We start from the raw sequence: 12,091 nt of genomic DNA on the forward strand, positions 1-12,091 counted from the left end.
GGAAAGGAATTTGAACCCCTGACGCATCCAAAGTCGATTAAATCAGCCCACGAAGTCCCTGACCTTTCGCACACCCCTCATCTACAGCAACACGAAGTGCAGGCAGGCCGCCCTTTGCTCCCGCAAAGAAAGGAAGGCTCGTGCTCTCACAGCAGGAGCAGGCAGGTACGGTGTGAGCCCGGCGGCCACACGGAAATTCGGCTACTGTGCAAGCTGCGAGACAGCGGCAGGCTGAGGAGGAGCAGGAGGAGTTAGTGAGGGGCTGAGTCACGGCTGGGTTCGCCCCCGTTGAGCCTGTCTTTTCCTGTTTGCCTGTGATCTGCAGACTGCTGATCGTTCTGATTTTCCCTCCTTTACTTTTTTGCTAGGGATGACCTCTAAGGATGCTTCAAGTGAAGCTAATAGTAACTGGAGATGACTTTGGCTATTGTCCTCGGAGAAACCAAGGCATCGTGGACTGTTTCCTGGCGGGTGCAGTATCTAACGTGTCCCTTCTAGTCAACGGAAGCGCTGCAGCAGATGCAGCCAAGCTGGCAAAGAGGTAAGCTACTTTCTTTAGCTCCTTTGTGGACAGTCTCCACAGGCTATCCATGGAAAGTCAAGCCTGTAAAATTTAGTATTTTGTAGCCCCAGTATAAACACAGTATCATAGCCCAAGCTAGTATAAGAAAACTGGATTTCAGACATATTTACTAAAACTCTTTATAGTAAAACCAGTGACCTGCCACCATACCCATAATGGCTCCTTGGTATTAGCCGCTGCACTGCACCCTTTTTTTTTCCCTCAGGATATAGAAAGCCACTTACACAATTTGACTAGTAGAGTTTGGGTTTGTTGGACTTTCTTTTCCCACACTTCTAAAAGATGCACCATCATTATGAAAGTCCACGCTATATACTCAGACCAAGCTGCCCCTAAAACTATTAGAGCATAAAAGCACAAATCTTTCAATCTCGTTTAACTTGATACATTTCAGACAGGCTGAATACAGGGTGAGCCAGGTACATTGCAAAATCAGGGAAAGGTGTGATCCTGTGAGAGGCAAGTTATAAATCTGGGCAGTGGAAAACTTGATTTTTTCCACCCTAGAAACCTTTTAAAAAAGCACCTTTGAGGCTTGATAAGTCCTTTTGTAAAAACTGCATACATAGAGGGACAGTACCTTGTACCTACCACCTGTACTCCTTCACAAACTTTTCAGAGGTTGCTGTCACAGTTGGCTCTTTAGCAAATCACATGCTATGTGTTGTTCTCGTGGACTACCCCAGCAAATCCTTTCATAGGAAGCATTACTTGTATTTAGAAGGTAAAACCCAGCTAATATTTCAGCTCCAGTGTGGGCAGGCACTTGGAAGCAGAACTGTGTCCTGAAAGAGAGAACAGCAGAGCTGAGAAACAATTTAGTAAAGCAGAAAAGAAAAGGAGCTGTACTGGTACTAAAAGAACTGAGACTTATGCTTCAAATACAGCTGCTGCGGAGAACAATTCCATGGGAGTCAGACTGTCCTTGTTCTCCTTAAGCATCTCCCCCTGTTTTGGTTGTGATTTTAGGGGTACTTGGAAATTGTCTGCAGCCTGTAGCTTTTTGGTGGGTGGTGCAGGAAACCCAGAGTGTGGTCTCAGTGGCAAACTGCTCTTCTGTTAAAAAGGTTAGAGATTACACACAAACACTGAGAGAGAAACTGCCTGTGGGATGATAAGGGGAGAGGCAGAAGGACACAACACTGTTGAGATGCCTGAAATCCTGTTAGTAAATGAAACAAATGAAATGTAAAGCAAGGAGATAAAAGCCAGTACTTCTCTCAGACATGGAGGCACCCTGAAACCCTTTAAGCCCCAATGCTCTGGTAATGTTGTTGCCTATTTTAGCTGTGGTCTTTAGCAGACTTTTAAATATAGAATCCACCTGGCCTCATTTCTATAGCCAGAAAGTAGGCCATGTAATCAGAGGTTTAAAAAGCATCTTTGTATCCAGGTCATGACAGTTGTGCTGACAGCTGATACAGATGTGAAAAGCCAGGTGGGGGGACAGGTGACAGCAGAAGCTGCAACCTGCTGCTGCATTTTCATTCTTTTGGGGGGTAGTTTTGGATTGTAAATGTGATTTAAATGGATTTACATCTATTTCTGAGAATATAAGCAGGGTGACTTTGGGAACATCTGTCAACACCAAAGATCAACAGCCCAGGTGCTGTGATTCCTCATTTGTGTAACTCTCTGCAGCTGTTTTCAGCCCTATCCAGGTGTGGGGGAAGCATTTGCAGGTGTGGAGAAAAGGGTTTGTCATCTAATGAAAGCCTCACTTCAGCTGCTGTGGCACCTCTGCATGTAAACAAACCCTTGTGTCACTCCTAAGATATTTGTTCCTCTCTTGCAAAGGTTCATGCAAAGTCTTTTATAGACATAGATGTCCAACAGGACAGACTTACTAGAAATGTCATCGAATCCTCCTCATCTTGTGGTGCAAAAATGGGAAAGTATCACTGTTGCTTGACTGCCTTGCCACTGTTACTCCATCTTCTCCCTGGTGTTCTCTCCCATCCCACTGTGAATGTTGAGGCTTTGCAACGTTTTGTGTTCTATGGGATGAAAATCTGCCCTGTTTTTTCTCCCCGTGTTTGTCTCCTCCCACAGACACCCAACTAAGCAAGTACTATCTCTATATACACACCTGCATATATCCTTAACTCCATAGCAGACATTTCAGCCTTGACTAGACAGTGGTGTAAGCAGGGAGACTGGATCTATCGCCAGCTGAGAGAAGCTTGGAGCAGGTAGCTTGTTCTTTCCAGTGTTGCATCCCAGTGTTGTGGGATTTGCTCTTCACACACATGGTCCCAGGACTGTCAGTGCTGGGCTGTGGCTTTCTACAGTTTGTGGAGATTATCTGGGTGGTTCTCAATTAACTATCTGTGACATGGTTGCTCGTTGCTGCAGGTCCTGAGCTCTCTCTCCTCCCCTAGTTTTCAGTTATTTTGACACAAGCAAAGCTAATTAGTAGGAAGACAACTTTTCTTGCAGGATAGTCCTTCTTAAGCACCTCCTGCTGCCCTGCAACTCAGCATCCTTCAGAAAGGAACCCAGTTCCTCTGGAATTTTGTTCTTCCCTTCATTTTCACAATAATACCGTAGGCTTCTGGGTATACCATCTGTTGCCCTGGGTTTTGATTAGAAGCCTTTGGCAGAAATGTGATAGTAGTCAGCAGATCTTTGTACCAGCTCTAACACAAACTAATTGCAAAACAGCAGAACCAGGCAGTAAATAATACACTTCCCCTAATATCTAGGTTCTGGATCTTGGGCTTTTCTCATTCACTGCCACAGTCAGGCTAAAAGAAAGGACCCCCTCACTTCAGGCAAAAGAGAAGTTTCAGTGGAGGCCTGATTCATCCCCAAATGACAAGCCTATTGATAGCTACTACTAGAGCAGTTGAGAAGAGACAGGAGAAGAGACAGGCAGGAGAAGAGACTTCCATTGCAGAGGGGTTTTTTTCAGTAACTCTAAACTTTTCTCTTTATGGGACACAAACTGATTTTGACTTCCTGGTTATCCATATAATATAACATAATATCGGTTTTCTACTTACCGAGTCCCACCTTGGAGTCAGCCAGTCTTCCTAGTGCTTATTCCAGAGCCTTTCTCAGAGACTGGAAGGGTTATTTTGTTACCTGAAATGAGTAGGTTTTTTTTCTTTAGAAATACAGAGATAGCAGAAATAGAGAGACCTAAGATTGTTTGCTGCCATATTTTTCTTCCTGTTATCAACCAGCACAGTTGTGACTATTACGACCTTTTTCCAGATGATAATATCCAAATACTTGATGAAGAGTGACATATTTTAAAACACAACCTCAGTCTTCCTGGGTTTTTTGCAGTTTAAATGCTGAACATCAGCTACACAAAAGCTGAAGCCCCCACAACATCTGGGTACATTTAACAGAAGAATCTAACAAACCACATTTAATTGCTGTCTATGTTTTCACTTCCTTTCCCATCAACACTAATTGCAAAATGTGTGTGTAAATTGTGACTTAATTCTGACCCTCCCAGTCAACATCTGACTAATCTAGAGGTCTCATGTTTTCTCATCACCCTTTTATCCGACTGTTAATCACAAAGCAGACAGTTCCACTGATGAACCGTGTTTGGATTAGGGTGGGGCCCAATCTGAGGCTTTAAACTAGAATCCCAGATCATAGTAACTTTACTGGCAGCAGCACTTTTTGGTGATGTAAGGTTGTGAACACAGGAGCTTCAGCTGATACAAAGATGTAATTAAAAAGAAAGTCACATCCCTAAGCTATGTCACAGTACCAGTTCGTAACACTGCAGGCACTTTGAAGTGTTTCTTTCAGCAGATAAGTCCTTAGCAGTGATGGAGCAAGACACGATGCTATTCAATGAAAGACATCTTACAGTTTGCCGAAGGGTGAAAGTTTGGGGGGGGGAGTAGGAAAGCGTGAAAAAGCCAACATATAGAAACTAATAAGTGCACTTTTTCGCACAAAGCTCAGCTTTGCTTTGTCTGGCTTCAGACACTTGGGTGTTTACTGAAGCAAGACTCTATAGATACAGATATTTACACGAGGCTCTTAATTGCGTCATGCTTGGGCTGAGACCCAATGAACCAGTAGTTTCCTGGGTAAGGATACAACCAGGATGGTGGAGGTGGGATCTGTTTACCCATCAAGGGAAAGGACAGGTGCCAATGCTTATGCCAGCCTTCAGCAAGACAATTGGGACTGGGCTCAGGGAAACGCATCATTCCCACAGCCACTGCAACTTCTCCCAGGAACACAAGGGCTGCACAGAGTCCATGCCCCAGCCAGGCAGGACCCAGAGCACTGTTACTCATCCACCAAGCTCAGAAATGTGCAAAGCTGGTGGGTACTTTACAGAGTGACTCAGTATAGTAACAGTCACAGGGGACCCTTTACTGCTAAGGATATGAATGAAGAGGGATTGCGCTTGCACAAAAGCCCATTGCCTCAGCAGAGACATTTGTTCAGAGCACTCGTGGCAGAACAAGCAACTACTTGAAAAGGAAGCAGTTTAGCTGATTGTATTTCCTCTCTCTAGTTGGTAACTGGGCTGGGCTTGTTGACTCAGAAATCTTTCCAGACTGAATTCCTTGTTGTCCCTTGTAGCATTTGTTGTAAAGGTATCTCCTTTTTTGTTTGTTTGTTTTTTACTCCCCTCTCCCTTTTTTTCCCCACCTCTACAGCAGATACTAAGCAGAGAACCACAGAGCCAGGCTGGCTTTAGCAGTCAACTTCGTCAGTGAAAACAGCTCACTAATAGACTAACCTTAGTGGCTGCAGAAGCTTCTGGCCTGAACCTCTTCTCAACAAGCTCACCTGCAGCCCAGCCTAATGCTCCTTATGCTGCAGGAACACACACTTGTAGACACTGTCCTTTGGCGTTATCAGGAGTGAACTGAACCCTTGTGCTAAATCCTGCTTCATGTCTATGCATTCTCCAGGGCAGTGGGACAGACTTGCAAACACTTAGACATAGGCCTCTCCAAACAGATTGTGGAAGGGTCATTGCTGCTTAAAACAACCACCAAAATGAGCTTAGAGAGACCAAGCAGATTCCTCAGCATCATTTTGTGTTGGCAATGGTAGCTGTTACTGCAATGTTTTTATTGCAGAAACTAAACTGTTGCTTGAAGCTCAATGCCAGTCCTTTTACTTAGAATCTTGGGTGGAGCAATGAGCAGTTGGACTTGACTGGCAATGACCAGCAGGGCTCACCCTGTCCCATCTATAAAGGACTTGGGCAGAGAACTGGGTATGAGGCCAAACCCACAACAGCTGAGCTCTGTTCCCAGTGTGGCATCACATGCTATATAAGCTGCTTGAGCTGCTGGTCTCTGCTTCACTTTCAGCCAATAAAATAGCAGATACTTTACAGTCTTTGAAAAGATGTGGGCAACTCTGAAGTATGTTTGTATAGCAGAAACAATAATCTGGAAAAGTGGCTTTTCCAGGATATTGCCATAACTTGACTTTTCTCCTGGCCTTTTTACATAACAGCATGCCTTGGTGTTGCTCTTTGATTGCAGAAGCTACATTTTAGTGGTGAGAGGCACTCAGGAGCAAGAGTTAGTCCAGTGTATGTTAGTCCAGTGGGAAAAAAGCCTGTTGGTTCAGGACAGAGCATGTTTGGAGCCCTCTCTCCCAAGGTACAGCCCACCTAATTACTGTAATGCTTTAAGTTTTGCTCATGTTTTCATCTCATTGCAGTTAGGACTTCAGACACTCATGAAGTGTCAGGACTGTTAGGAATGAACACCAGGCGGCAGGACAGTTGGTGCTGAATGGGAGCATGATCTGGCTTATTGCATCCAGAAGAAACACACATATTTAGGTACAGGAAAATATTAGCTAGCAGCAGAACCCTGCTGTGCCTGCTGCCTTGTCCTCTTTTCCAGATCCTTACAGCTTTCCCAGTGTGCCTGCTTCTGTGCATCTCCCACAGATGGTATTTCTGAACAAGTTTCTCACATGCTGCCTTTTAAGTTTTGGTTTCAGCACTGTATCCCGGAGCCCTCAGACACTAGCAGTTCCTTTTTAGATGCCTCAGCATGGCCAGTCTATCAAACCAGCCAGGACTAATTCCAAGAGAAAACTATTAAGATATTCAGCTGGTGTTAGCCAAAGCTCTGAAGCATGCTCTAATGTTACAGTCAGGGTCTCCCCTTACAGCCACAACAAGGCCAGCTCTCTCTGCACTTCCACATTCTGCACATTCCCCAGCTCTGGGGCTGGTTTCAGCTCAGGCAGAGGAACAGCTCTAATGTTACATGGTGCAGTGCTTGGCTCCTTGGTGTCCCACACCTGTCAGAGGGGTTTGCCTTTTCCTGGAAATAGCTTCCCTCACAGCATTTAAGGCATTGCACAATTGGAGGTAGTTCATTTGATGCCCCTGGGAGACAACAGTGAGAGGCTCAGCTGTTCATTTCTTGCCCTTCCACAACACATGAGAAGGAGAGTGCTCAACAAAAAAAGTCTTCATCTGCTGATTCATGGTAACACATGAGTCCTTTTTCTTGCAGACAGCAGTGGCTGTGGTACAAATAATGCCATCAGCTGATGCAGTCAGAGCTTCCCAGAGACATGATAAAGAATCTGGGGCGGATTTCTAAAAAAAAAAAAACCAAACCAAAACCACAGGTTGCCCCTCTGCCTTTGAGCTCACGCAGGGTACACAGCAGGTAACAGGATGGAGGGGAAGCCTTCTTGCACTGTAGCTGCCTCCTGCTCTGATATGGGGTGCCTGCCTAAGGTCCCCACTCCCAATGACAGCATCTTCCAGTTCTTGTACTAGCAAGGGATTTAGTGTGCCCATGTCATGTGCTCAGGCCCCCTGTAGGAAAACCAGATGAACATTTATCATCAATTAGACAATCAGGCTCTGCTGCAGAGAAATCACCACATCAGAAAAGCCAGAGAGGACCTTTCTCTCCACAAGCTCTTTTGCTCCATTAAGCAGGCATTCAAGCTCCCAAGTCACACAGTGGACTGAAGAGACATGGGCACATTTTGTTTCACAGAGCTGTCCATACAACTCAACTCATAACATTTATGTCTTTGAGGAGGAGCAGTATCTAGCAACAGACTACACCATCCACCTGGAACTCAAGACGTGGAGGAGCCAGGAAAAAAGGGCCAAAGCCTTAGGACATGAAGGACCTAAATGACTCTGACTTGGTCCAATCTATCCACAATCCTTTTGTCACCTGTAACTTAGTGCTTCACTAGTCAGCTTCAGGGCAGCAGACAGAAGGGGAAGATCTGTTTTTTGCATATTTTGCCCAAGTGGAGATTGCTTTTAACAGGGACAGACCATGCTTGGTTTTAGAAGCTCCATACAGAAGTTCCAGGAAGGATTTAAAGCATCACAGACTTGTTGCCTTGAAATTAACTCTGCACCATGACTCAGACTGGGCAGCACAGAAGGAACATTGCAGTTCTGTCATTTACTTACTGGGTCAGCCAGAGGCCAAGGGTTGTCTTGGAAAAAGTTTCAAAGCATCATTTTGGTCACAGATTCTGAGGATTTCCAGAAGCACAAATCTAAGTGCTCACAGGTGTTTTTACTGTAGAGGAATCCACAGCACAGACCAAGAAGGAAACACCAGCACTCCGCAAAGCCCTGTGGCTGAGAGGACCACTGCACAGACACTAGCTCCATAGTTTTATTCCTTCTACACTTACACTGCTGACCTCCCTTTAGTAATCCTTCCTCTGTGCCACAGAGGTGCTACTTTGTACAGCTTAGCCTTGGCACTCAGTGAGTGATCATCTGCACCTGTATGAAACCTGGCCACTGTGGGCAATTTCAGATACATCCTCTTGTACCAGGAAACCCTAAACTCAGACAATATTTACACTTGTAGTCTATGCTGTTGCCATAACAGCTGCCTTGGGCACTGTTTATATATATGGCCTATTCTACTTAAGGGCAGCTTTAGAAGTTGTCAAGTAAAACTCAAATGTATCATAAATGTAGCATCTTTAATAGCATAAACAACTCAAGGGAATAACTAGCAAGGGCTAATGAAGTGCTTTAGAGAAGGGCTGCAAGGTTCAGATTACTCTGTCAGTCACTAGTGACTGCAGGGGTAGCGTGCAGTTACAGCAGTTAGTGCGCTTGTAGTATTTAAATGTAGTTGTAGTGTTTAGCCTGAGATGTGGCTGCTCTCTCCATATGAGTCGGGGTGAGAACAGAATTGGGGGAGTCTCACAGACTGGCCCTTGTCAGACTGCACAGGGTTCTTACCTGGAGATACTCTGCTCTGGTTAGTGTCAGTTTGCTTTCCTTTCTGAAAGAGCAAGGTTACAAAGATATACTCAGTGAGTACACCACCACTTTTTAGATCAGTCTAGATCTTTCACTGAAATCTACCCCTTTGGCCCCAGTAAGGGAGGTAGAGATGCAAAGCTTAACAGATATTTAATTCCTGTTACAGATACAACATCCCAATAGGCCTGCATGCCAACCTCTCCGAGGGCTCTCCTGTATGTGAGGTGCTCAAGACAAACTCTTCTCTGCTCAACCAACATGGATTTTTCCATGGGAAAATGGGATTCAGAACAGCTCTATCAAAAGGTCTCCTGAATATGTCAGAGGTAGGAGAAAGCCACATGCAGTCATGCCACTTGCTTTCCTGACACAGCTCAGCCTGCGCTTACTGGGATAACAGCTGAAGATCTTCCCTGTGTCTCAGCTGTGAGTAAGCTTAGAAATAAATCTCGACTGTGTTGCCTGGGTAGCTGGAGCTGGCTTTCTTCGTCCTGGGCCTCGTTGTGCCAAAGGCTCTGCAGCCTCAGAACTCACTCCTCCCTGTTTCAGTGCCAGCATACACTAATGTCCTGTTAACTGTTTATCTAAGGGGGCAAAGGAGGCATTGGAACAGATACTTACAAAGAACTTGGAGATCAGTAAAGGCAAAATGCCAGAGAAGTGCTAAGTAGGCAGTAGGCTTTTCATCACCTTGTGAAAGGCTTTTGTTCTCTAGGGAGATTTGCCCCATGAACAAGGATGAATGTGTTCAGGTGATCAAAATTGCCTATGGGATATAAGCACCCATTTCCTCATTCATTTTAAAGGAAAATGGATATTCAAATATCCTATGTATTTTAGAAAATCCCAGTATCAGCACCATCCACATAACCAGTACCATAATGAGATTCGTGCATTGGGGAGGTTCTGGGCAACCCAGCAGCACTGCATGTCCATTTATACATCGCAGCACTTTGTGCCTCCCAGGGCCAGGTCCCAGTACTGGCCAGCAAGGTCTCCAGCAGGCCCCTTGCACTCTCCTGATCTCAGCCTGCTGACAGGTCTTGTTCTGACCCTTTGCTGTGCAGGTGAAGCAGGAGCTAAAGGCCCAAGTGGAGCTGTTCCATGAGCTGACAGGTCACCTACCTCCTCACATGGATGGGCACCAGCACGTTCACGTCCTCCCAGGTAAGAGCAGAGTCCTCTTCTGCCCACGTGAGAGTCTGAGAGTCTCTGAGGGAACTCCCCTTGCCACAGCTCCCATAAGATACTCTGTAATTACAGTTTGAATGTTTCCACCTGGGCTCTGGGGGACCCTCCTACCTGGGCCCAAACTGGCTGCGTGGTGACCTGGGTCTTCCTGTAGCAGCGTAAGGGGATTAACAGCACAAACGGCCCAGGTGACACCTTTTCCTCCAAGGACTGATAATTCACCTCAGCACCCTAATTCCATGGTTCCACCCACATTGAAGGAGGCAGGCCAGGGCCAGTTTAAACTGGAATGCTTGAGTTTGGGAAAGCTGGTGGCTCTTTCAAGTGCTAGGAGAACTCCATCCCATCAGTTCATTTCCACACCAGTCTCTGACTGCAGGTCTCAGCATGCTTTACAGAGGTGGGCCAGTATCTTTGTCCCAGTTTTGCAAATAATATAATTGTGGTACAGAGATGGGAAACTGAGAAAAAAAATTCCAGCTTTCCCCACTCCAGCACTCAGCTGTGTCTGGGAGACAATTCACCCTCACAACAAATCTGTCTGTGCAGGGACTCAATGAAGAACTTGTTCCTGACAGTGCAGTCACCTCCAGGACCAGTCACTAACTTAAAAGGGGTTGCTGGACTAAATGCTGAGCACTGAAGGGGAGAAGAGGCATCTACAGCAGATGTTGAGGGATTAATGTTTCCAATATAGAAGGGGACTTTCATCCAGATGAAGAAAACCATTTCAGCAGAAGAGAAACCAAATGGGATTGTATTTTCTTAAACATGGAAAGGAGACCTGTCTGTGGTAACAGCTTTCAGGGGATGTGATGAGCTGCTTATCTGATTCCTGACTAAAGTGCCTCTGTTTTTACTTACAGAGGTCAGGCACGTATTTGCAGAGGTGTTAGAGGAATATGGGATTAAGTACACACGTGTCCCGATAGAGCCAGGCCTTCATAACTGTGACTGGATTCCACCATCCCTGATGGACTTTTATCTGGGAGTGGAAGAAGATTCTTTTAACACAGTGGATGTGTTTACAAAGCATGGAATAAGGTAAGACAGACATTACTCATCCTTTCTGTAGTAAAGCTTTAAGATCCTGACAGTTCCTGATAGCATCTTTTCAGAATGGAACAAACACCACCTTTCTCTTTGCACTTGGGGGTTTACAAGAGCCTTCAGGAGGAGTACAAAAGTGCTGGGGCACTAGGGCTTAGTAAGCAGATTTGTTTGAACAGAGATGACTCACTTCCCACCTGAAAGGGATTGTTCTTTTCAGGGTCTGTTTCTCAGCCTTGCTGGGGAAGCAGCATGAGCCCTGGCATCTGGGACAGTAGGAGGCTGAGTGTTGTATCAACACGGGAACTTTAAAAGTAAGATCTAGGGAAAGTTTTAAAGAAATAACTTTTCCTCTCCCTAGAGTAGTGGAAAGGGTTTTAAGTAGCAAGAAAGAGACTAATTAGAAACAAGTGCTTCTTGTTAAGGGGAGGCCAGAAGCTCACAGTGCTTGCAGAGCCACAGCAGGTGTTCACTGCTCTAAGCAAACGGTCTTGTAACTGTCCTGCCTCTGGGGAGGCAAACCCAAAGTGCTTAGCCCTTCCCCAATAACATCCTTCTCTTAAAAGCTTAGGGAGTGTTTTATGGGTTAAAGACATTCCACGTGAGACCCCTGCAGTCACCTGTCCTTTGGGGCAGATTTCATTATTTTCACAGTCTACTGAAAAATTTCTTGGATTTTTTTTGGATCAGTTATTCTGAAAGGAGCAGCAGGCATTTCACTGTGCTCTGTCCAGCCACAGCACACGGACTGTACTCGAACAGCCCATTTCTGAGGGAGAGAAGGGCACAGCAACTCAGAGCAGTTCATCAGGAGAGAGCAGCTCTCCTTCAGGGCAGTCCCTCGCCAGGGACAGTGCAGGGAGGGTTACTGGAAACCCAGCGGGCTCCCTGCACTACCGAAGGGGCGGGGGGTGTCGAGCTACCTCCGGGAAGCCGCTGCTCCGCGATCCACCTCTCCAGGAGCGCAGGGAGGAACTCGCGGGGCTGCCCGGGACCTGCGGCTTTATAGCCCCGGGCACCGCCCCGGCGGGGCCGCC

At 46.0% G+C, this 12,091-nt stretch overlaps 1 protein-coding gene across 1 annotated transcript in view; it reads left to right on the forward strand.

Annotated features, from left to right (window-relative positions):
- Positions 1-366: 366 nt before the first annotated feature.
- Positions 367-12,091, forward strand: part of YDJC (YdjC chitooligosaccharide deacetylase homolog) — a 13,205-nt gene continuing 1,480 nt past the window's right edge. The window contains exons 1-4 of the mRNA XM_010170556.1: positions 367-541; positions 8,980-9,139; positions 9,881-9,980; positions 10,871-11,048. Of these exons, the coding sequence (XP_010168858.1) occupies positions 384-541; positions 8,980-9,139; positions 9,881-9,980; positions 10,871-11,048 (596 nt within the window). The 5' untranslated portion in view covers positions 367-383. The remainder of the gene's footprint in view (positions 542-8,979; positions 9,140-9,880; positions 9,981-10,870; positions 11,049-12,091) is intronic.

The sequence above is a fragment of the Antrostomus carolinensis genome, unplaced genomic scaffold (genome assembly GCF_000700745.2).
Source record: "Antrostomus carolinensis isolate BGI_N321 unplaced genomic scaffold, ASM70074v2 scaffold42906, whole genome shotgun sequence".
Classification (NCBI taxonomy): domain Eukaryota; kingdom Metazoa; phylum Chordata; class Aves; order Caprimulgiformes; family Caprimulgidae; genus Antrostomus; species Antrostomus carolinensis.